The following is a 25,003-nucleotide window of genomic DNA, read 5'->3' on the forward strand; positions in this document are numbered from 1 at the left end:
TTCTGAGTCTGCAGGCGTCGTCTGGTTCGCCGAGGAGGGTCTTTGGGCACTGGACTTCGCGTCCCTTTCGCCGGGGGGACGTCCTCGTGGTCTTGGATCACTCGGGCATGGGCCGGGCTCAGCAGGTGCAGAGTGAGCTGGCCTGGAGCTTTCTGGCTGGCACCAGGGGGGTTGTTGCAGCAGAGCCTCTGCTGATGGGAGTCCCTGTCTTTAAGAGGGTCAAGGCAGGCAGGTCCTCTGGGTGTCCCAAGGTTGCTGTCCGCAGGAGTCGCCGGGATTTAGGCCGGAGCAGGTTCCAGGGTCGACATGCCGGTAGGGCTGGGGCCAAGTCAGTTGTTGTCGTCCTGTTAGCAGCTGTCTTCTTCCTCTTGGTCTTCTTTCTTCTTTTCTTATCAGGATCTGAGGAAGGAAGGTTCAGGGAGCTCCTTAATATTGAATTTAGGGATGTTACAGGTAGGGCAAGGGCAGGGACTAATAGGTCCCTGTCCTGGGGTTGGTACACCCCCTAGCCTGCTCCTCTCCTGTGGGAGGGGGCCAGGAGCCTAGCTGTGATTGGGCAGGGCTCCACATCTTCAAGATGGCAGCAGCCCGGGGTCGTGCTTCACCTCGTCTCCCCCACCTGAGGGGTGGGGTTGGCACAGGCTGGCACCCCCCTTCCTGACGTAGTTTTTCCAGCCAGTCTTCCCGCCAGAGTGGGGGTCAGGACTGGTGGGGGTCAGTTGCTGGGTACAGCAAATGGTCTGGAGAAGCTCACAGAGGCGGCATGCCTTTGAAGCTTTCCCTGCCCATCCTGGGGGAGGAGACCTATCACCTAGCCCAGGATGTGCATTGTTGCAGGCCCAGGAGAGCGGGGGGGTCTCCACCCAGGGGTCCAGCAACATGTCTGCTGTGTGGCAGCCTCTGCAGCCACTCAGCCCAGACGTGGATTGTAGGTTGGGTTTTCAGGGGGCATCTCTAAGATGCCCTCTGGTGCATTTTACATTAAGTCCCATACTGGCATCAGTGCAGGTTTAATGTGCTGAGAAGTTTGGTACCAAACTTGTCAGTCTTCAGTGTAGCCATTATGGTGCTGTGGAGTTCGTAATGACAACCTCCCAGCACCATATACTCTATGGGCAGTCCCTGGTCGGTGTTCCACTTCAAAGTCCATACCCTGTAGGGAGATGGACCATCTCAACAGTTTTGGATTTTCCCCTTTCATCTGCATTAGCCATCTGAGAGGTCTGTGGTCAAGTAGGGCCTCAACTTTTTCAGGGACCAAACCACAGCAAAGGCCTCCCTCTCAATGGCACTCCAACGCTGCTCTCTGGGGAGTAGCCCCCTGCTTATAAAAGCAACAGGTTGATCTTGGCCTTCCTCATTGATCTGTGAGAGGACCGCTCCTATCCCCAGCTCTGAGGCATCAGTCTGCACTATGAACTGCTAGGAGTAGTCTGGTGCTTTTAGAATGGTGCTGAGAGCATTGCTTCTTTCAGGGTATCAAAAGCCTTTTGGCAGCTAACAGTCCAGTTTACTTTCTTGGGCATTTTATTGGATGTGAGTTCTGTGAGGGGAGTCACAATGGACCCATAGCCCTTCACAAACTTCCTGTAGTATCCAGTCAAGCCAAGGAATGCCCGGACTGTGGTCTGGGTGGTTGGAGCTGCCCAGTCAAGGATATTCTGGATCTTGGGCTGTAAGGGTTGGACCTGGCATCCACCAACAAGGTGGCCCAAGTACACCACAGTGCCCTGCCCTATCTGGCATTTGGTTACCTTGATCGTCAGTCCTGCAGATTGCAGGGCTTGTAGAACCTTCCCAAGGTGGATCATGTGATCCTGCCAGGTGGAGCTAAAGACAGCAAAATCATCAAGATAAGCTGCACTAAAGGACTCCAATCCAGTCAGGAATTGGTTCACCAACCTCTGGAAGGTGGCAGGGGCATTCTTTAACCCTATAGGCATTGCAGTAAACTGATAGTGCCCATCTGGGGTGGAGTATGCTGTTTTCTCTTTGGCTCCAGGGGCCATGCCAATCTGCCCGTACCCTGCAGTTAAGTCAAAGATACTGAGGAATTTGGCTGCCCCTAGCTTGTCTATCAACTCATCTGCTCTTGCAATGGGGTGAGCATCTATCTTGGTGACAGAGTTGAGCTCTCTATAGTCCACACAGAACCTCATCTCTCTTTCCACCCTGTTGATGAGGTTTGGGGACCAGAACCACTGGGCTAGCCCAGGGGCTCTCAGAGGGTTCAATCCCCCCTAGCTCCAGCATCTTGCTGACTTCAGCTTTGATGCTTTCCTTGACTTGGTCTGATTGTCGATAGATTTTGTTTTTGACAGGTTTACTGTCACCAGTGTGCACATCATGGGTACACCAGCTGGTCAGACCAGGGGTCAAGGAAAATATGCTAGCAAACTGTTGCAAGACGTGCTTGCAGTTAGTCTGCTGTTGGGGAGAGAGGGTGTCTGAAAAGACCACTCCATCCACTGCTCCATTTTTTGGGCTGGAAGAGAGGAGATCAGGGAGAGGTTCACTCTCTGCTTCCTGTTCCTCATCAGTCACCATCAGCATGGTGAGGTCAGCCCTGTCATTGTAGAGTTTAAAGCGGTTCACATGGATAACCCTCCAACTGTCTTGGAGAGCCCATGGTGCCACTGGCTCCAAAACCCACGCCTGTTGTCCAGGTTGAAATTTAATCATGGTAGCTTTTTGGTCATACCAGTGCTTCTGCAGCTCCTGGCTGGCCTCAAGATTCTTGGATGCCTTGTCCATGTACTCAGCCATTCTGGACCTTAGGCCGAGCACACAGTCCACCATGTCTTGCTTGGGTTCTTGGAGAGGCCTCTCCCAACCCTCTTTCACCAGACAAAGTGGTCTCCTTACAGGATGACCAAACAGAAGTTCAAAGGGTGCAAATCCCACTCCTTTCTGTGGCACTTCCCTATAAGCGAAAAGCAGGCATGGCAACAGGACATCCATTCTCCTTTTGAGTTTTTCAGGGAGTCCCATGATCATACCTTTCAATGTCTTGTTGAATCTCTCAACAAGACCATTGGTTTGTGGGTGGTATGGGGTAGTAAACCTGTACTGCACACCACACTCCTTCCACATGTGCTCCAGGTAAGCAGACATGAAGTTGGAACCTCTGTCTGAAACCATCTCCTTAGGGAACCCTACCCTGGTGAAGACACTCAGGAGGGCCTTGGCTACTGCAGGAGCTGTAGTAACCCTAAGGGGAATTGCTTCAGGGTACCTAGTAGCATGATCCACTACTACTAGAATGAATTTGTTCCCTGAGGCTGTGGGAGGTTCAAGTGGACCCACAATGTCCACACCTACCCTTTCAAAGGGTACCCCCACCACTGGTAGTGGTATCAGAGGGGCCTTTGGTTACCACCTGTCTTGCCACTGGCCTGGCAGGTAACACAGGAGCTCATTGGTTCATCTGGGGCCAGTAGAAGTGGCTAACTAGCCTTTCCCAAGTTTTGGTCTGCCCCAGATGCCCAGCTAGGGGGATGTCATGAGCTAAAGTTAGGAGGAACTCCCTGTACTTCTGTGGCACTACCACCCTCCTGGTAGCTCCAGGATTGGGGTTTCTTCCCTCGGCATACAGTAATCCCTCTTCCCAATAAGCTCTGTGGGTACCACTGACATCTCCCTGTGCTTCTGAAACAGCTTGCTGCCTCAGGCTTTCAAGAGTGGGGTAGTCTCGCTGACCCTGGCACAGCTCTTCCCTAGTGGGTCCCCCTGGGCCCAGGAGTCCGAACTGGTAAGGCTCAAGCTCCATGGGCTCAGTTCCCTCTAGGGTTTCCAAGTCCTCTCCCTGAGGAGAGGGGTCCTGAGAGGCTTGCTGTGTAGATGCTGGTCCCCCAGTCTTCTTGCTTTTTCTCTTGGTTGGTTGGGCCATACTTTCAGGCTCCAAATCTACTTGTTCACCCTTCTTTTTGCTCTGTGCTCTGGTTTGCACACCCACCAGTCTAAGGATACCCAACATGGCTGCATGGGTTATTTGCTCAACCTCAGCCCAGGCTGAGGTTTCCAGGTCATTTCCAAACAGACAGTCAGCTGACAATTGTGGAGAGACCACTACCAGGTTCAGGCCAGTAACCTCCCCCTAACCTAATGTCACCATAGCCATAGGGCGTTGGGTGGTAATGCTGTCAGCATTGGTGACTGGGTAAGTTTTCCCAACCAAGTATTGCTCTGGGGAAACCAGCATTTCCTTCACCATAGTGATGCTGGCACCTGTATCCCTCAGGGCTTCTACTCTAGTTCCATTAATGGAATGGTATTGCAAATGCTATTTACAGTTGGGTGGCCAACCAGCTACAGTGGCAAACTCCATATCCCTCTAGGAGACTAGACTGGTTTGAGTGTATTCCCAGATTTGCTCTGGGCACTCCTCTGATCCTATCTGTAGATTCACTGCCCCTGGATTAGCTGTATTGGGTGCCTTAGGGGCTTTATTGTAGGGGCAGTTTTTGTCTACAGTTAAATGTCCCCATTTTTTACAGTTGTTACAATAGGCCCTGTTGGGATCAACGTTCTTCCCCCTATAGGGCTGAGGCACATAGGGAGTAGTTTGGGACCCACCCACCTGTACAGGTTTTTGGGGCCCTTTGGAAGACTCAGACTTTTTATCTTGGGGATTCTCACCACCTTTCCCCTGGGGAGGTTTTGTAACCACCTTCTTTTTGTCACCCCCAGTAGCTTTCCTGGTCCCCCTAGTCTTGACCCAATGGTCTGCCTTCTATCCCAATTCTTGGGGAGAAATTGGACCTAGGTCTACCAAATGCTGATGCAAATGTGTTCCTTCATAAACAAATTATAATGTCCAGTAAAATCATGCACATTGTGTCCAGTTAACCAACCATCCAGTGTCTTTACTGAGTAGTCCACACAATCTATCCAGGATTGGGTCTGGGTTTTGTGAGCCCCCATGAATCTAATTCTGTACTCCTCAGTAGTGAGTCCAAATCCCTCAATCAGAGTTTTCTTCATGAGGTCATAAGACCCTGCATCTGGCCCAGAGAGGGTCAGAAGCCTGTCTCTGCAGTCACCAGAGAACAGTTCCCACAGAAGTGCCCCCCAGAGAGGTTTTTTTAGTCTTCTGATATCACAAGCCCTCTCAAAGGCTGTGAACCACTTGGTGATATCATCACCTTCCTCAAATTTAGGGACAATCCCTTTGGGGATTTTAGGATCATAAGATTGCTCTTTATCCTTATTATTGGTATTACTGCCACCAGAGATGGGGGCTAAGCCCATCTCTTTCCTTTCTTTTTCTAGAGCCAGGAGTCTGGACTCTAGGTCTAATCTCTTGGCCAACTTTGCTAGAAAGTTGTCCTCTTCATTGGGGCTCTCCCCAATGTGTTCTCTGGGGCGTAGTCCACCTGTGTGGTACCCAGGCTCCCAGAAGCTGACTCTTGGAGGTAAGGGTGTAGAGACCCTTACTTCCCTAGAGATGGGGGGGGTGGTGGTGTTATCCTCCTCCTCCTCCTCCTCCTCTTCTTCCTCTGACCTGGTGTCACCCTATTCAGAGGGGTGGCCTTTTGCATACTCAGCCAGGAGCTCCTGGAGCCCTTGTTTGGTTGGATGCAGGCCCATGACTATATTTTTAATTTTTTCAAAGGGACCTCAATTCCTTGAAATTCAAGTGCAAGTAAGGTGTGAGGTCGAGCTCCTCAAACAGGTCCATGTTATCTTCACTAATAGCTGGGTTCTGTTGAGACATTCTAACCTGACAGTTCTAACCCTCTACCCTAACTATAGTGACTCTTATTTTTCAAAATCTCTAATGGGACTTAAGCAAGACCCTACTAGACTTTTAGTATTTTGGAAAAAACAATTTCAGAACTCTAAAGGCAATTTATGAGTTCTGTCGTGTGATCAGATGGTAACCAAGTAGTCCAACAAATTCAAGTTTGTATCCCACCGCTGATCCACCAATGTGAGAAAGTGGCTCTATATATACTGGACTAGAATAAGGTACAGTGTGTATAGGGTCCACAAACCCCAGAGGTATAACAGAGGTTAAAGCAAGATGTGACCTTACTCTCTAAAGTGGTAGCTTGGTCGAACAGTAAGGCAGTACCAGAGGACAGTGTAAAGCATTTGTTGTACACACTCAGTCAGCAAAAGGTTTCACACACTCAAAGACTGAACTCCAGGCCAATTGTTTTTATATCAAAGATATAGTTGTTTTATTTCTAGAACCAACAGGTATCAAAATATACTGTTCTCAATATGAGAGGTCTCAGATGTGTACTTTGCAGAAAGGCAATAAACTTTGTAAACACAAAAGGGACAGGGGTTGCAGTAGGTAACACAATTCTACACACAATTTAGCATTGAGCTCAATGGATTTTGTTATATAAACACAGTTGATTACTTTGGTAGTTCCAGGACTGGCTCCTAGATTCAGTACTGGGGTCTAAGCTGAAAACAGTTTAGTTAAAAACGTTTTAGGTATTGCAGTGATTTTTCAGGAATATAAAGCTATTTTAAAAGTTCACACTTAGAATCTTTTCAACAGCAATCTGGCAATGTTATCCAATAGGAGAAAATTCAGGTTGCAGGTATAAAGTACGATCTCGTTACTTTGGCAATCCAGTATTGGGCTCCTGGGTCCAGCACTGGGGTCTCACCTTAAAACAGGTAAGTCATTTTGTTTCAGTATTTCGTATGATTTGTAAAGAATATTTCAAGTTTTCAAAAGTGGACACTTAGAAGAAATTTCATAGAAAAGCAGACAATGGATTCCTTTGGAGAAAATTCAGGTTACTAGTAAACCCGGTAAGGATTACTTTTGCGGTTCAATACTGGGCTACAAGGTACAGTACTAGCTTCTCTCCTGATCACAGGTGAGTACTTCGGAATTCGGTTGATTTTATATGAACATTTTAAGTTTCCAAAACTTCACACTTAGAAGATTTTTCGGGTCAAACCAGTCAATGTTATCCAATGGCAGGTAAGTGAGTTACTGGTTTCCGGGTGATTACTTGACTGGTGAAGTTGTGGTTATGGGCATAGACTCAGGGGTCCCCCAGGGTCAGGTAGGTACAGTTGGTTCACCCCCAGCATCGCAGGGGCGGCCAGATGCAGAGGTAGTTAGGCCCAATGTTATCCAATGAGGTTCAGGGGGCCTCCGGTTGGTGGCTGCTGGCTAGCAGGCCACATGGCTGTGGGAGCTGGGCTCCTGGTCACTTGCTCAGGGCAAAGGGGGATGCAGGAGAGGGCAAAGGTGGCACAGCCAGCGGTACTCGGGCGGCTGGGTGCAGGGTGCTTTTGAGCCGTCGGGCACTCAATGTTATCCAGTGGGAAAGGTAAAAAGGGAACAAAGGCTGCAGGCTCAGGGGCGGAGACTCTCCAGGGGCGACCAGCACTTCGAGAGGTAAGTTGGGATCTTGGAGCACAGGTAGGTACCCCAAAGGGAGGCACAGGGGGCTGTGGGGCGCTTGGTGCAGGGGGGTCTTTGGGTGTCGGAAAAGCTTACTCTCAGCTGGTCGCGGTTGAGGTGGCCCCTGGTTCTGAGTCTGCAGGCGTCGTCTGGTTCATCGAGGAGGGTCTTTGGGCACTGGACTTCGTTCCCAGTCGCCGGGGGGACGTCCTCGTGGTCTTGGATTGCACGGGCCGGGCTCGGCGGGTGCAGAGTGGGCTGGTCCGGAGCTTCCTGGCTGGCACCATGGGGGTTGTTGCAGCAGAGCCTCTGCTGATGTGAGTCCCTGTCTTTAAGAGGGTCAAGGCAGGCAGGTCCTCTGGGTGACCCAAGGTTGCTGTCCGCAGGAGTCGCCTGGATTTAGGCAGGAGCAGGGTCCAGGGTCGACAGGCCGGTTGGGCTGGGGCCAAGTCAGTTGTTGCCGTCCTGTTAGCAGCTGAGCGGCGGGTCTTCTTCCTCTTGGTCTTCTTCCTCTTGGTCTTCTTTATTCTTTTCTTATCGGGATCTGAGGAAGGAAGGTTCAGGGAGCCCCTAAATACTTAATTTAGGGGCGTTACAGGTAGGGCAAGGACCAATAGGTCCCTGTCCTGGGGTGGGTACACCCCCTAGCCTGCTCCTCTCCTGTGGGAAGGGGGCAGGAGCCTAGCTGTGATTGGGCAGGGCTCCCCATCTTCAAGATGGCAGCGGCCCGGGGTCGTGCTTCACCTCGTCTCCCCCACCTGAGGGATGGGGTTGGCACAGGCTGGCACACCCCCCTTCCTGACGTAGTTTTTCCAGCCAGTCTTCCCGCCAGATTGGGGGTCAGGACTGGTGGGGGTCAGTTGCTGGGTACAGCAAATGGTCTGGAGAAGCTCACAGAGGCGGCATGCCTTTGAAGCTTCCCCCTGCCCATCCTGGGGGAAGAGACCTAGCACCTCGCCCAGGATGTGCATTGTTGCAGACCCAGGAGACCGGGGGAGCTGAAGACTGACAAGTTTGGTACCAAACTTCTCAGCACATTAAACCCGCACTGATGCCAGTGTGGGATTTAATGTAAAATGCACCAGAGGGCATCTTAGAGATGCCCCCTGAAAACCCAACCTGCAATCCACGTCTGGACTGAGTGGCTGCAGAGGCTGTCACACTGCAGACATGTTGCCGCCAGTTCAGTCGCTATCTAACAGAAAGGATACAATTGAGCGACCAGTAAAGAGGAGGAACAAGGGGGGCGGGAACGGAGGCAATAGGGGGGGTGACCTTTCTGGCCATACCGAAAAAGAAACGGAGAAAGCTGTTGGGACGCAGATGGTGGAGGGGAACCCCTCCCCATCAGACGCCCATCTCATCTCATTCTCGTCTACCCCTCCGCGGCCGGGGCTTGGACTTTATTACTATGCTGCTCTTGCAAAAACTTTTGCTGGGGTACCCATATATCCAGGGGCCACGCTTGCGTGGGCATCAAATCCCAGAACTCAAACAATTGCGTGTGGCATAACGCTGCGTCCGCCAGCCAGTCATCCCTCCGCAGCCTGCGCCTACGGCCCCAGCATATCGTCACATGTCTCTTCGCCACCAGCAACATCATAGCAGCAAGCCGTCTAATGGTTTTAGGTAAAGGTTTAACATAGCCTAGCAGGGCAACTAACGGGGTGCACTCCACCCTATACTCCAGCATTTCATCCAAAACCTCAAACACACGCCTCCAGAAATTTGAAACCTCCCGGCACTCCCATGCGAGGTGCATCAAGGAGGCCTCGGTTGCCCTGCACTGCACACATCGAGCCTCGGCACTCAGCTCCGCCCTGCTCAGCCACACCGGGGTTCTATAAAGTCTGTGGAGAAATTTGAAGTGGACTAATTGAAGTCTATAGTTGGGTGACAAATCCCTAGATTGTGCACAACAGTAGGCCCACAGACCCTCCTCAAAAGGCGCAACCAAGCACTCCTCCCAAGCAGCCTGAGCCAGGGGCACGTGCACAGGCTAGTCCTGTTTCATACTGGTGTACAGACGTGTTATAAGTTTACGGGGTGAGGGATTTAATAAAAATGCTTCCAATACATGAAATGTTGGTGGCGCCACCGGGAATGAGGCTAACCTCGCGTGCATGGCCGCCCGCAGCTGAAAATAGGTCATCCTGTCCAGTAGTCCTGCATGCTCATCTCCCAAAGTGACGTCCAGGCCTATAAATACCCCATCTAGAAATGCTCGACCCATTATTTGTACCTGCTAGTTGCACAGCCACTGGCAGACTCCCCCCTCCCCCGCGAAGGGCAGCTCCGGGTGGCCCGTTAGCGGCACTGAGTGCGCAAACAGGTGTCCAAACCAGCCCGCCGGCGGAGCATCTGCAATGCCCGAACCGTGCTGCCGACTGTATCTGTCCCAGTCCGTGAGCGGCCCTGCGAGCGGAACATCACCATAGGCAGGGGAGTTGGGCCTGCCAGGTCGCACTCAGGGGTGCATGCGCCAGGAACGGCATAGGAAAAACCCAGTGAAAAGCAAATTGCGCCTGGGGACAGGAATGATACAATCCCATATCTAGCGCCCCTGGCGCCCCCAGGCCCCCCTGCCAAATGGGAGTGTGAGAGTTTCCCAGGTGACCCGTGATTGCCCACCTTCCCATACCAGGGAAATCCGATTGGAGCGGAGTTGCTTCTTAAATGCAACCGATTGACAAAGGTATAAAGGAACTTGGGCAGTACCACCATCTTTGCGATGGCAGGTCGCCCCGTTAGCGAAAGAGGAAGCGCCCTCCAGCGGGGAAGCTGACCCTCAAAACACTCCATAAGCCTGCCATAGTTGTAACACCACAGTTCCTCAGGGTCCCTGCTAATCCAAATTCCCAAGTATTTCACGGGGGAGTTAGTCCATTTTAAAGGGAATTCCGACCGAAATGCAACAGTTACTGCTGCAAGTGGGAAGATGATAGATTTCCCCCAGATTATGGTAATTCCAGAGAGGCCCCCAAACCTAATGATCTCCTGTATAAGGCCTCCCATTTCAGCCTGTGTAAGTTAGTGCCTACACCACTTACGAAACATATAGGTTTGTTATATCTAAGGGTAACGGCACTTAAAACCTATAAGTCACCCCTATAGCCAGCTTTTATAATCCAGAGGGCAGGGTGCTTGGTTCTAAGTGAAAGGGTTCCCCTGCATGAGCACCACATCCCTGCAGCCTACAGAATCTGTTCTTCCGGGTTGGCAGTGAAGCAGTCTCATACTAATATAGAGGAGCATTACGTGACCGCGTGATGACCATCTTAGAAACGGCAGCAACGAACCCTATCATGTTTGGTGTCAGACATGTTAGAATCATACCCCCACACCGTTACCGGTGTGGGACTTAAGATTACACCCACTGGGAGTGTCCTCCATTAGGCTCTCAGTGTTCCCGGTACCAGCCTTCTGGTCACGGACAGCAAAAAATGGTTGCTGCCGTCCAGAGACACATTTATGCCCTCCTGCTGCTGAGCCAAGCTCGAGCCGGGGAGGGCAGAACAATAGGCATCCTGTCACAGGGAGGTGTGATCACCTCCCAGACTGGATTTAGTGTATTAGGGCTGGGTGGGTGCGCTTGCCAGTGCCTGAAAGTCTGCACGAGGGGCACATTTGGTGTCCTTACGCATAGTCCAGTTCAAAACAGTCCTTTCTGGCGCGAAACTGGACAAAGGACATGGGAGTAACCTCCCCCCTGTCCAGACCCTCCCCTGGGAGGGTCCCCTGAATCTTCCCAACCCTCTCCTTAGGGTACTTAAGGGCTTACCTGGGTGTAGGTCCCTAGATTCGCTTATATGAGGTCACACTTTGTTATGGAGAAGTTTGCTTGTTGGGTTTCTGCAGCTATTGCCTTTTGCCACAACAAAGCAGGAAGACCATTGTCAGCAAAGGTAACGGCGCATTCTTCAAGAAAAGTGGAATGTTCTCAGTCCAGTTTGCCAGAATTTTGTTATCGGGTATTTGTAAATTGGCAACATGGGTTATTGTCCATACCTTCACCAAACGTTATTGTTTGGATTCTGCATAGAAGGCTGATGCCGTGGTTGGGCAAACAGTATTATGTTGCCTTTTTTCAGTAAGGTACAGAAATCTTATTATTTCCTACATTTCAGATTTTACAATGTCTTAAAAGTTTTCTGTTTGAAATATACAAGTTTGTTGTTTCTCTTTATAGTTGACTTTTTACATCTTGCTTATTTTTTTATTGTGGTTTTGCCATACCCACGTCCTCTTTTTTGCTTGCTACTGGTTACTAGTCTTATTCAAGTATGTGAATGTATGAAAGATTCAATACTGGAGAACAAACAAGTTACTATCTGTACACTGTGCTTCCCCAGTATTGATATTTTTCATAGATTCACATACATCCCTCCCACCTCCCCATGAGGCTTACCACTCTGGATACCTCTTACATTCTTTCCCTTTAACGCTTGCGCTTGCAAATTAGGTATGGTGGTCTTCAGGGTATGTCACTAAACTAGTCTATGGCTTTCAGTTCTCATGTATAGCAGTCCTTGTTATTATTTCAGTGGGAATCCCACCATGATGACGGGAAAGTTTCCAGCATGTAAAGCTATGAAAGATATTAATACTGGAGAATCACAGTGTACAGGTAAGTAAGTCATTTTTTTCCTACCTGAATGGTGTGAAAATAAGATTTTACTCTGAGAGATGGAGGCTACTATTATACTAGTTCACATACTTGCAACATTTGCACAGCTCTAATAATAGGCCTGGAGTAAAAGGAGAGAGCAGATATATATTTAATGAAACTTATAAATAAGAGTAAATGAGTTTACAGTTTTTATATAGTGCAATGACCCTAGAAATATATGTATTTGTTAGCCGAGCAGCTAGAAGTGAGCCAGATCCTTTGATTGTGGTCTTTGATGTAGGGGCCTGAAAATCTTTGATGCCGTCAGATATGACATCTTGATTATCTTTAAAGCTTTTGTTGCTGGATAAAAATATGTGATGTATGTGACTAGCCTTAGAGCTTTGAAGTAAGGATTGTATTTTAGCATTGCTAAGGGCCTTTAGAGTACAGTTTGCCTCTGAAGCTTGCTTCAAAACACAGAAGGTTTGTAGTTTCTTCTTGGTGCTTCTAATGTTCTTCTGACCTTGGAATTGTTTTTAATTTTATTTTGACTCAGAGGCCTCGTCAGACTCCTTTATTAACAAAGACCATCCCAAAAATCTCTTTGACGTCCTCTGGGCATTCCGATGTTGCCTGCATTGTTAAGGGGGTAGATGAAGATGATGATGAAGCACCAGAAGCTTGCCACAATGTCCCTACTCGAGTGAAGGCTGGAGATGATGGAGTCCATGTGTATGCCCAACCAGGTGGTGAGGTCACCATTCACAGACACAGCATCAGCTCAGATGAGGTATGGAATCAGAGGATCAAGACGAGCACAAACTGCTTTCAGTCTAAGGGCAAAAAAGCTTTTTGGTTTGCATACATTTCATCACATATTCACTAATGATTTGCATTCAAAATGGTTGTTATCGTCCACTCTCTCTGCTAATTATATAGGCATTTCTATCTATAGGTGCTGCATCTTTACTTTTTTTCCAGTCATTTTTATATTCACACTTAATAATGTTGGTGGATTTGTAGGTCATTCACACCAAGGAGATCAAACCAGTGAGCTTATCTGGAAAGAAACCCTTGATGAAAACGGTAAGACATTCTTAAATAATAAACCACCCTTTTTGTGTACGGGATGTAGCTTGGGAATTGTGTGATAATCTAGGTTTCAGGAGAGCACAGTCACTGTATTAAAGGCATCTCTGATGAAAAAGGGAGCTTAATCGTTGAGATCCAATACAGATTTCCTTTCCTAATCTGTAGTGTCGAAGTCAGAGGGATGTAGACGGACTCCTCTGTTTTTGCCTGGAAGGGGCTCAGCCTTAAGTGCAGTGGCGAAACACAGTTACAGGACAGAGGGGTCTAGTGCAAAATGAGGCACAGAAGATGGCCTGTTAAAATGTGAAATGTGTACATTCCCCTGAGTGCAGAGGATGAGTTCAGCTGAAAGTAGAATGTGAATAGGTCCCACCAGATCAGTTCTCCCTCTCCCTATGTTTAACAGAACAAGCTTGTAATCATGTATGCATGGTTCGCTGGGGGTGGCCGACCCCAGCACAAGTTCTGGTGCCATGTTTGCAGGTGAACAGGCATAATTGTGAATTTTCTTTGGTAAGAAAATAAAAGTAGTAAGAGAGACTGCCCAACATGGGACAAGATGAGTACTGGCTTTAGATTCAGTTTCTGTGGATCAAAAAATTGAATTCTGATAAAGGTATCCCCATACTATTGTTAGGCAGTGAAATGCTAAGGTTGTCTTCTAGGGGTACATAATTTTTTGTGATGTGGGTAAATGAGGGACTTCTAGGGTACAAATGCCATGAAATTATGCGAAAAACTTCAGCAATTACATTACAAAAGAAAAATGATCAAATTCATTATTTGCCTTATTTCTGTGGCACTGTCTTACTTGTTTTTTTTTTAATGTATTTTATTTGAAAAACCAGTGCATTTTATTTTTGAGGAATAATGGGTGAATTATATCAAGTACATAGTTGTGCTAAACATTTCTAATTTCACACTTTCATGACATTGAACATTTTGATTTTGACCTCTAATCATGATTCATAAACTTTGGAAAAATACCACACCCTAAAAATGTGTAAAAAAACTACGGAAATTAAGCTTTTCCTATGATTTAATTTAAGTCTTATGGACAAACTCTTTGTGCAGCTGCATTGATTGGGAAAGGGCTAGCTGCATTATACATATTTTCTAATTGATAAAAAAACTTAGCTAACGTTAAATTACCATTGGATTTAATCTGGTCAAATTACCGTTTTTTAAAAAAATTGCTAAAAAATACAAAAATTACACCATAGTTAGATTGGAAAACTGAATAATCACTTAAATTCTCCAGCCATTGTAAACTGTACAAACTATAACTCACACATGTGGCATGTGCTTTTCATTACATCACACACTACATTACTGATGACATCTCAAAAGGCATCATTGATGGTGTCACTGATGATATTGATACCAGCACTTTCTGAGCAAGGATAAATTGTGATCGAGGATTTTTTGCACAAGTCCATATTGAAACCTAAGTCCCTGCACAAAGATCTGTACGTGAGTGATTGGCACCAAACCTGTGATTGTGCCCTACACCCAGCCATCAGGTATACATTACCCATTGTACGCTGCCTTCAGTTGTGTACAGCTTTCTTTCTTTTTGTTCTCGTTAAAAAGGAAAATTGTGATTCCACAGTGCTGGCTGTGCATGTTTGTCCGCCATTCACAGTAGAGATTGGGCACAGAATGTCTCCATAAGGGGGCATTTAGCTGGTTAATTGTTAACAGTTTATTACTATTTCTACTTTTTAGTATTGTCCTCTAAAAGAATAGAATGTTGGTCATCTTGATAGAAGCCATTTACGCCTATCCACTATTGGGACATGTTTAGGAAATATATTTTCAGAGATTTTTGTGATGAAAAAAATCTGGCTGTTGGTCTTGCAGATTTTTTTTACATGGTGTGTTTTGTAATGATGCATGGTTTGAGTGGACTGACCCTTAATAAATAAATGTACCAATTAAAAATACCATTTGAGCAATAGGAAATAGCTATATTTTTCTCTTTCTTTCTTTATAAAAAGTGTATTTCATTGACAAAAACAACCATACAAAAATACAATACATATAAATATAAAATCATCTCATAATACATTTACACAAAGAAATGCCAATCAGAGCAACTAGTCGTGTCTCGATCTCCTAGACATCAATGCAGCTTGTAAAAAACATAAAACAGCAAACCTGACAAATACATTGGGTAGCATCTGTAGGTAAACCAAGGCCTGGCCGTACTTAAGGAAAATTCAGGACGTCAACATGGAAACTAAAAATTGCTTCCAGGGCCTACTAAAATAGCAGCAAAACATAGCGAAGTGTAGGGTGTCCGGTGAAGACCTATTGGTGCAGCTGCAGGGCAGCCTACAATCAGGCAAAGCCCAACCACTTGGAGAGACTAGGAGATGGTTAAGAGAGTTGAGCCTGAAACCGGTTAAAAGAAACCTATCTCGCTGGTGGCGAACATGGGCTAGATAAGGCTCCATGCCATGAACAGTCTTCAGAAGCATGTGTCACGCACCAAGGGCTTCTGCAGCTCCTACTGTTCTCTTTCCAGGAAAGCCTGATGCAAGGACAACCTCTTAACACATTTCAGTTCACGAGAGGACAGCGAATTGGGATCTGTAAAAATATCCGATCTCCCAAGGTAGGCAAAAGCTGCCCTTACTTATGCTACCCAAGGGATTTTATGCACCAGGTCAAGGGCCAGACAGGCAGAAAGAATCAACCGGTTCAGCTTCAGATTCTGTCTAGTCCAAACCTTGATCCAGCACAGGAGGGGGCTAAGGGCCACTGTGCCATCACGTGACCGTGACCAATACCAAGCTCTGCATGCACTGAAAACGCGGGCATGCAGTAAGATACCTGTGCTACTTGACGAAATTTGAATCTTAGCCAAGTTTGCGTACCCCCAGACCTCATATGCAGTTACTGTGACACACATTTGGCTTGATACATTTTTAGGAAAACCCTCGCTGACCAAGACCCTAGCTTACGGGCAAAACTTAAAAACCGCCCCATAGTTTTAAGACATTCAGATCTTTTTCCCTCAATTTATGGCTTCAGTTGTTCTTTTCATCAAATAGGACCCCCAGCTAGGGAAAGGCAGAGACTTTACCCAAAGTGTGATTTGCCACATTAAAGGTCTTAGTGCTGGTGTACTTCTGACCGACGACCATAAGGTAGGATTTTGAAAAGTTGACAGACCCGTCCAGATCCCCCATGAAGGAGACAAACATGACCGAGAGAAAATCCAACCTCCTTGCCATGCAGGCCATGAGGACTGCATCATCTGCATTTAACAAAACTGGGATGAGTCTAGCACCTACCATAGGGTAGTCCACCTGAACTTTAAGTAGGGCAGACTCTAGCCTGTTCACATACAAATCAACAGGAATGGAGTAAAAATGCACCCCTGGCGAACTCCGCTACTTGTGGGAAAAGACCGGGTGCGCACAGTGCCCTGTGAAAAACACACTGAGGCGGGGATATCAGAATGTAGGTTAGCTAAAAGGGTCACAATATTCGGGTCCACCCTAATCTTGGAAAGCAAGGCTCAGAGTTTAACAAGGATAACCCTGTTTAACACAGACATAAGGTCCATAATATCTAAGTGCAAAGTTTCAGACCAGGCAACAGTGTATTTATTGATAATGAGATGAAGATTCAAGCATTGATCAGAGGTGGGCCTGTCAGACCTAAAACCATATTGGGCATCGCTCATGATGTTGTTTTTATATGCCCATTCCAGCAGCCTATTGCCCTCTCCAGGACCTTTACCACTGTGCCTATTAACAGTATTTATTTATTTATTTAATGAGTTTTATATAGCGCTGGCTACACCAGTAGGTATCAGAGCGCTTTCTATAAGGTTCAACAATGTTACAACAATGATAACAATTGCACGTTACATCAAATATATGCGACACATTAAAGAGCAAGAAGGAGAGACAAATAGAGCGGATGGGGGAGAGGGGGAGTGAGAAGGGAGAGGAAGAGGGGGTAGACGGTATGAGAGACGAAGGCAAAGTCTGCCCAATGACCGACTGGGTAGGTTACGGCCGAGGAGGGAATCCACAGCCAGTCTCCCCTGTAGCTCTCAAGGTAGCTCCATTGGGCATCGGTCAGATAGATAGGTCTCAACAGATGAGGGATAATTCACAGAAGAATGTCCAGATGTGAAACAGGATGGGAACTCAGAACCAAGTGGGTGAGGGCAAAGGTCAAGAACTGGAAAGGAGATAAGTAGAGTGAATAGGGGTAGGGGGCTGGTATGAGGAGGGAGGAGGGAGATAAGGTCATGAGAGACAAAGGAGAGTCTGCCCAAAGACCGGCTGGGTAGGAGACTGCTGAGGAGGGAATCCACAGCCCATCTCCCCTATAGCTATCGGGGTAGCTCCATCGGGCATCAGTCAAAATATCTAGGTCTCAACAGTTGAGGGAGGGTTCCTAGAGTAAATGTCCTGGTGAGAGGGCAGGAACAGGCTTGGGTGATGGCTGAACGGGATCAGGATGATGACCAATTATTAAAGTCCAGGTGCAATAGAACACTAAGGAGGGTCCCTCTGAGGTGGCCATCTTGAGGTCAGGCAAAGGGGGATGAGTTCTTGAAGTTCGAATTCCAACTGTCCCCAAAAATCTCTATAACCCAGAGGGCAGGGGGTGTAAGCTAAGCAGTGGCCCAGCATGAGGATAGAGCCAAGGACCGCCAGTCTTCAAAGGGGTCGTGTGATATCAAGTAATAACCGCCAGCGGGAAAGACAGCCGCCATTGGCAGGTCGGGCGGGGCATCTCTGGTGTCAATCTCCCTTGATCAGAGTGCTAATCAAGTTGTCCCTCAAAGTCAGAACAATAGTTGCGGATCCAGCTCGATTTTGCAGCCTTTACTCTGTAGCTGGAAACAGGGGGAACACCCTTGGGAGTTGTATTGGCCCCGCCCGACGATCGAGTACGGGCGCAATTTTGGAGTCAGGCGCGATACACAAGAGGCACCGAGTAAATATATTTTGTTCAAAAGGTCTTAAAGAGGATATGGACAGGAGCCCCAGCCTCCCGGGCTCACCGTCTGGACTCCAATGCTCCGGATGAAGTTAATGATGCCCCAGCAGACCGTCTTCCCTGTCGCGGTGAGTGATACAAAATGGCGGGCGGGTTCCTCAGGGGATCGGAGTATGGGGCAGTAGTAGTAATCCCTTAATTTCTTCTAAAATGTCATAAAAGCACATATCACAGATAACAATAAATACATATAAGATAACCACAAACAAGTTCATCATCAAGTCAAAAATAATAACATAAGGTTCAATATAACATTGCCAATATAATGCCTGTAATTAGTAGATGAAAGTACAAAACGAACATCCCCATCAAACTATAATCATAGGTCAAAACAGTCCATGGTTAATTCTTTTTAATTTATTTATTTATAAACCCTTGGCATTTAACAGACAGTCAGCTTGATGATTAACATGAAAGGCGTTTCATACACATCTGAAAGAGACTATTAGTTATGGATTCCTTACCTTAGAATTACCCCCAGGGGTCAGACTGGATCCAGAGAATTTTTCTTCAGCAGTACGCCTGCGCGTCGGTAGGTGGCATCTATCGACTCCGCATTCGTCTTTGGCGCTGTGATCGCCGAAATGACATTGCGGTATCTACTAAGATGCCGCCCCTGCGTGCTGACGTCAGTTCTTTCTTTCTCTGCGTCAATCAGCGCGTATCCGGGGAGACCTTAATCTTTTTTGATTAGGGTTTTTTTTAACTTTTTGTCGACTTCTTTTTTCCAGTCGTTCGACTCCGGGTGCAAGGGAGATCACATCGACGGACTGCCTTCAAACCTTGCGACCCCTGTCACAAGATGATGTCAGTCATGGACCCACATCTCGTGTGCCTCAGGTGTTTGGAGCGCGACCTCGACCCAAAGTTGTGCTCCGACTGCCAGGCCATGAACCTAAAGTCTTTGTGGGAGCAGTCCCAAAAGCTTCTCGAGGAACGGCAGTCAGCTCCATGCCGCTTGAGTGGAAGGTCGCGGTACCGGTCGCGGAGTCACCACCATCACTCCTCTTCGAAGTCTTCATATTCGGGTAAGCCGAAGTACAAGAAGAAGGCGAAGAAGCACTGTCGCTCTTTGCCTTCTTCCCGTCCGTCAGCTGAGGCGGGTTGCGACGGTAGTCGCCTGGCTCTGCCCATGGAGCCTGTTGGGTCGGCTCCGAGCTTCCCTCCCTCTATGGTAGCTGGGGCGACCCCAGCCCAACTTCGGAGCTTTTACAAAGCCCTCCACTCCATCTTTGGATGGTAATGCAGCGAAGTTCACCATACATTGTGGGCTGGACACCGCCGACTCAGTAGGCAGGACATTTTCAACGTCGGTAGCCCTGCGACGCTACGCCTGGCTGATGTCCTCTGGCTTTTCGGGTGATGTCTAATCGACTCTTTTGGACATGCCCTTTGATGGCTGTCGCTTGTTTGGCGACAAAGTGGACAATGCTCTTGAGCTCTTTAAGGATTCTAGGGCTACGGCCAGATCCTTGGGCTTCGCTACCACCTCTTGCCCCGCGCAGTTTGCTTTTCGCCCCTTTCGTGGCTTTTGTGCCCCACCACGTTCCGCACAGAGCCACAGGCATGCGTAAGCTGGCTAGCCTTTTCATGGCCGTCAACGTGGGACTCTGCGTCTTGGGGCCAGCGGGCGGCCAGTCCACCAGCGCCCCCTCTGCAGCAGCATCCAAACCTACCTAGTCTGACTTTTCAGGGGCACCAGTTGCCAGTGGGTGGCAGGATTCGCCATCACCTCCCCCACTGGCACACATCACGTGGAACAGGTGGGCTTTGCAGATAGTCCGAAGCTGCTACTAACCCTCCCTCCATGCCACCTGCTTTCCATTGCATGTCGGAGGATCACTTGGCCCTTCTCCGTCAGGAAGTTGCGGGTTATCTTGGTTAAGGGAGCCATCGAGCTAGTCTCTGTGCCAGAAGTAGGTTGTAATTGTTATTCCAACTACTTCCTGGTACTCAAGAAGAACAAAGGCATGCGTCCTATCTTGGATCTCATGGACGCCATCTGCTTCCTCCGGAAGGAGAAGTTCAAAATGTTGATATTGGCTCAGGTCCTGTCTGCCCTCGACTCTGGAGACTGGATGGTAGCGTTGGAGTTGCAGGACGCCTATTTTCACCCCCCCCCCTTCTGCCTACCCACCGGCGTTAGCTACGGTTCATTGTAGGCCACAAGCATTTTCAGTTTACAGTGCTCCCCTTTGGCCTTATCAGCGCTCCTCGGGTGGTCATGAAAGTGATGGTGGTGGTCGGAGTTCATCTGCGCAGATCAGGGGTTCCAGTCGTCCCCTATCTCAACGACTGCGCCTAGGCTGTCGACTCCCACCTCTAGACTACTGTGAACATCTTGAATTAGCTGGGGTTCACTATCAACGTGCCAAAGTCATACCGGATTCCCTCTCTGAAGCTCCTTTTCATCGGGGTGGTTCTGGACACATCTCAGTCCGAGATATTCGGGCTATGATTCCGATCTTTCAGCCTATATCCCGGGTTTCGGTCAGAATGACCCTGAGGCTGCTGTGCCTCATGGCCTCTTGTATCCTGCTGTTGGACCATGCCAGGTGGCATATGCGGGCTCTGCAGTGGGACCTGAAGTTCCAGTGGGCACAGCATGAGTGGAATGTTTCCGATTGTGTCCAGATATCGGAGGGCAATGCACACTAATTGCAGTTGTGGCTAACAAACCAGGATTGGGTCAACGGCAGCTCCCTCTCCTTCCCCCAACCAGGATTCACAGTGGTGACAAATGCTTCACTTCTGGGGTGGGACGGCCACATGGGGGAGGCAGAGATCAGAGGCCTCTGGTCTCGGGCAGAGTCCGGGCTCCACATCAACCTTCTGGAGCTCCAGGCGATTCATCTTGCACTGAAGGCATTCCTTCTGTCAAAGGAAAAGTGGTGCAGGTGTTGGAGGACAAAACCACCGCCATGTGGTTTTGCAAAAAAAGGGCAAGGTGGGGTCATGGACCCTCTGTAAGGAGGCCCTTCATCTCTGGAATTGGCTGGAACATCAGGGCATGTCTCTGTTGGTTCAACACCTAGCGAGTCCCCTGAACGCCAGGGCGGACAAACTCAGCTGCCGGTGCATGATGGATCACGAATAGTGTCTTCACTTGGAGGTGGTGCAAGGTCTCTTTCAGCAGTGGGGAGAGCCTTGGGTAGATCTATTCGCCACCGAAGAGAACGTGCAATTTCACCAGTTCTGCGCTTTGGAATTTCCAAGGCGGCACTCGCTAGGCGACGCTTTTCATCGCAAGTGGAGTTGCGGTTTTCTATACGCCTTTCCGCCTATACCACTTCTGCCAAGAGTGCTGAAGAAGATCAAGCGCGACCTGCCCACGTAATTCTTGTGGCTCCGGACTGGACACGAAGAGTCTGGTATCCCGAGCTCTTGAACATGGCCATTGATCCTCCTGTCAGACTGCCTCTTCAGGAGGATCATCTGTCGCAGCAGCAGGGGACGGTCCTCCACTCGAACCTGTCCAGCCTCCACCTCCTTGCGACAGTAGACAGCTTTCGTCCTTCCTCCCGAAGTCTGTAACGTTATCTTGGCAGCCTGGCATCCCTCCACCAAAACAGTAAACGCCTGTAGATGGAATGAATTTGTGGCATGGTGCACAGCAAAGGTTGTGTATCCCCTTTCTGCTCCTCTTTCAGAGGTTCTCCTCGTCATTCTTTCTTTTGCCCAGCACAGCTCTGCTCTGGGCACTCTTAAAGGCTATCTTTCGGTCATTTTGGCCTTTCTTCTGCATCCTGATCAGCCTTCTCTTTTCAAGTCCCCTATAGTAAATCGCTTCCTTAAGGGTATTACTCACCTGTTTCCTCCTATTACTTTTATAATGCCCCAGTGGGACTTGAACCTTGTTCTGACTTACCTTATGTGCGCTCCTTTTGAGCCGCAACAAATTGTGCTCTGACTATTGATTCTCAAAACTGCCTTTTTGGTTTCCATCACCTCTGCTCGCAGAGTGAGTGAGCTTCAGGCTCTTTCTTCTGAACCTCCTTTCCTGGCTGTTCATCCGGACAAGGTTGCCCTTCGCACTAGACCTTTTCTTCCCACAGTGGTGACCTCTTTCCACATAGGACACACGTCACTTTGCCCACCTTATTCCCACCCAGCATCCTTCTAAAGAGGAGGAGAGGCTCCACCGTCTGGATCCAAAACGTGCACTTTCATTTCATTTGGATCGCACAAAACAATTCCTGGTCGATGATCAGCTCTTTGTTGGCTGTGTGGGCGCCAAGAAATGTGTGGCCCTGCAAAAACGAACCATCTCTCGATGAGTTGTTCTTTGCATTAAAATCTGTTATTCCTTGGCGAAAAAGGAACCTCCAGTAGGGTTGTGCGCCCATTCCACCAGGGCGAGGCAGACACTACTGCTTTGGAACTTGGAGTCCCCCTTCATGACATCTACCAGGCAGCCACGTGGGCTTTGTTGCACACTTTTCACTAACCATTACTGCCTGGACAGCCAAGAACGGAGAGACTGCTTCTTTGTCCGTTCCATTCTCCGGGCCTTCCTGGTGTGAACTTTGTTCGCAGACCCACCTCCGGGGTTGGTATTGCTGGGGTATCTATTCTAAGGTAAAGAATCCATAACTAATAGTCTCTTTCTGATGAACAAGTTAATTACCTTCGGTAACAATATATTTGTAAGAGGAATATTAGTTATGCATTCCTTACCGCCCCACTCATCCTCCCCGTTCTGCAAACCGACTTCTAGAGTAATGGACTCCCTTTCAGGGCCCTAGTTTTATGCACCAGTGGCCAGTGTCTTGTATGGCTCTTCGCTTCTGGCATGGAATGTCGTGTAAAGAACTGACGTCAGTGCGCAGGGGCGGGGTCTAAGTAGGTACCGCAACGTCTTTCTGGCAATCACGACGCCAATGACGAACGCGTAGTCGACCAACACCACCTACCGACATGCATGGTTACTGCTGAAAGAAAAATTCTTCCGATACAGTCTAACGCCTGGGGATAATTCTAAGGTAATGGAATCCATAACTAATATATGTCTCTTACAGATATATTGGTACCAAAGGTAAGTAACTTGTTCAGCTGGGACGCATCCCATACACATACTACATTCTTGAAAAAGCCAAGCCTACACGGGCATCATACTCCCCCCCCCCCCCCCCCATGCAGTGTTGCTATATAAACAGTTCCTTACGGTGACGGTCGTACTGTGGGGTCTGGTGAAGTGTGCAAGATCTGAGTGCTTTGGAGAGGGGTTGTTGTCGGTGGGAGGGCTACCTTTTTGGTGAAGGTAAGCAGTGAAGGGTTCACAAATGTCCTAGGGGCGAGTCTTCTGATGCATCAGGTCCCAGTAGTTGGATTGTTGTTTGTGGCAACATTTGATGTCCGTGATCCATCCATGGTTACTTATATTGAACATCTTGGCCAATCCAAACAGCATTTTAGGGATGGCTAGTTTGCTATATAGGGATAATGCATTTGTGTTCACATTAATTCTGTCGTAAACCTATGTAAGGAGATTCACTCTGAATTCCCATGCCCACAATAAAAATCTAGCTACCATAAACACAATCAGTTCACTGTTCAAAAGTCTGATTGCACCCTGGTAGTTACTAATCCCCAGCTCCTTACGTGATGGGATAATCCACGAAGTCTTCGATATTGGGCAGTAACATTAGGGATTGTCCTAGTCACCCTTCTTGAATATCACCTCAGTCACAGCTGTGGACCACAAGGGCATCACTCCCTCCTGTGAAGCCGCATTCAAGACCTGGGTCAGGAGAGACCCAAAACCGCTACTTTGGCCCTGAACAGGTCCTGGAAAATTCCGTCTGGGCCAGGGTCCTTCTTGCAGGCTAATGCCATGATGCTCTAGGTAACTTCTTCCAAAGCAAAAACCAATGGGGCGCTAGCTGGAACTACTGCTGTCCTGTCATTGACAACATTCCCCACCCCTGGTTATAGACACCTTCAAAGTGGTCGACCCACTGTTGCTCGGGAATATGATGGCATAATCCCGAGACAGAACCATCCGCAGAACAGGGTCTATTTACCACTTGCCAGAAGAGGGAGTTGTCCCCACTCTCACATGCCTGACAAAGCTCCTGCCAGGCTATCTCTCTCAGAGTAGAGTTACGGGTGTCTAGGGCTTTCTTATAGGCCTGCCTGCACCCTGCAACCTGTCTCCTATCCCTTGGTGACTACTTAAGTGCTGCCTTCAGCTGAAAAGGGACCTTGCACAGTTCCTCTCCAACCAGTTTGGGTCTTGTGGAGCCGTTATTGTCAGTGGGTTATGAACACCCTGAGTGATACCCTCAAAAGCTTGCATGACCCTCCTTCCCACAGCCTCTATGTCCAGACAAATGGCAAACTCCTGCGCACACTTGGCAAAAAGGGAGGCTTTAAGGTACTGAGGATCCCCCTGAGACCACAATGTAGCCTTCTACTCTTGATCCACCAAGGAAAGCCCCCTCAGAATCCCTCCCCCTGATCGGGAAGAGGGGCTGTTAGAACATCCAGGGACAGGGGCTTATAGTCACTAAAGGAGCTATAGAGGATGTTAAAGGTATAAATGAGTGGGAGAAAAGGGACAGAAACAAAAGTAAAATCAATGATCGACATACAGCCCTTCCCCTTGAAGGTAGGAACGATGGTAGGATTGGGAGAGTTAACCAATTTGTCCAGGGCCAATACCAAGGTGTATGAGTCCAGGATTGCACAAAGCTCAAGGCCTCCTTAAAGTGGAGTCCCTCGGAAAGCAAACACTTGGGCTTTGAGACCTGAGGGCCAAGAGGAGAGTCACATAAGTGGCAATTAAAATCCCCCACAAGCACAATTGGTTCCCTCTCAGTAACATTTTTCTCATTTGCCCATTGTCATACAATTTGTGCAATTTGAACTCACTTTTAAATGTTATG

At 48.4% G+C, this 25,003-nt stretch overlaps 1 protein-coding gene across 2 annotated transcripts in view; it reads left to right on the forward strand.

Annotated features, from left to right (window-relative positions):
* LOC144784260 (mitochondrial Rho GTPase 2-like) overlaps positions 1-25,003 on the forward strand; it is a 1,917,079-nt gene that overhangs the window by 188,805 nt on the left and 1,703,271 nt on the right. For both annotated transcript variants that reach the window (XM_078662926.1, XM_078662927.1), the window contains exons 9-10: positions 12,550-12,783; positions 13,017-13,079. In XM_078662926.1, the coding sequence (XP_078519052.1) occupies positions 12,550-12,783; positions 13,017-13,079 (297 nt within the window). The remainder of the gene's footprint in view (positions 1-12,549; positions 12,784-13,016; positions 13,080-25,003) is intronic.

Source organism: Lissotriton helveticus, chromosome 10 (assembly GCF_964261635.1).
Source record: "Lissotriton helveticus chromosome 10, aLisHel1.1, whole genome shotgun sequence".
In the NCBI taxonomy this organism is placed as follows: Eukaryota; Metazoa; Chordata; class Amphibia; order Caudata; family Salamandridae; genus Lissotriton; species Lissotriton helveticus.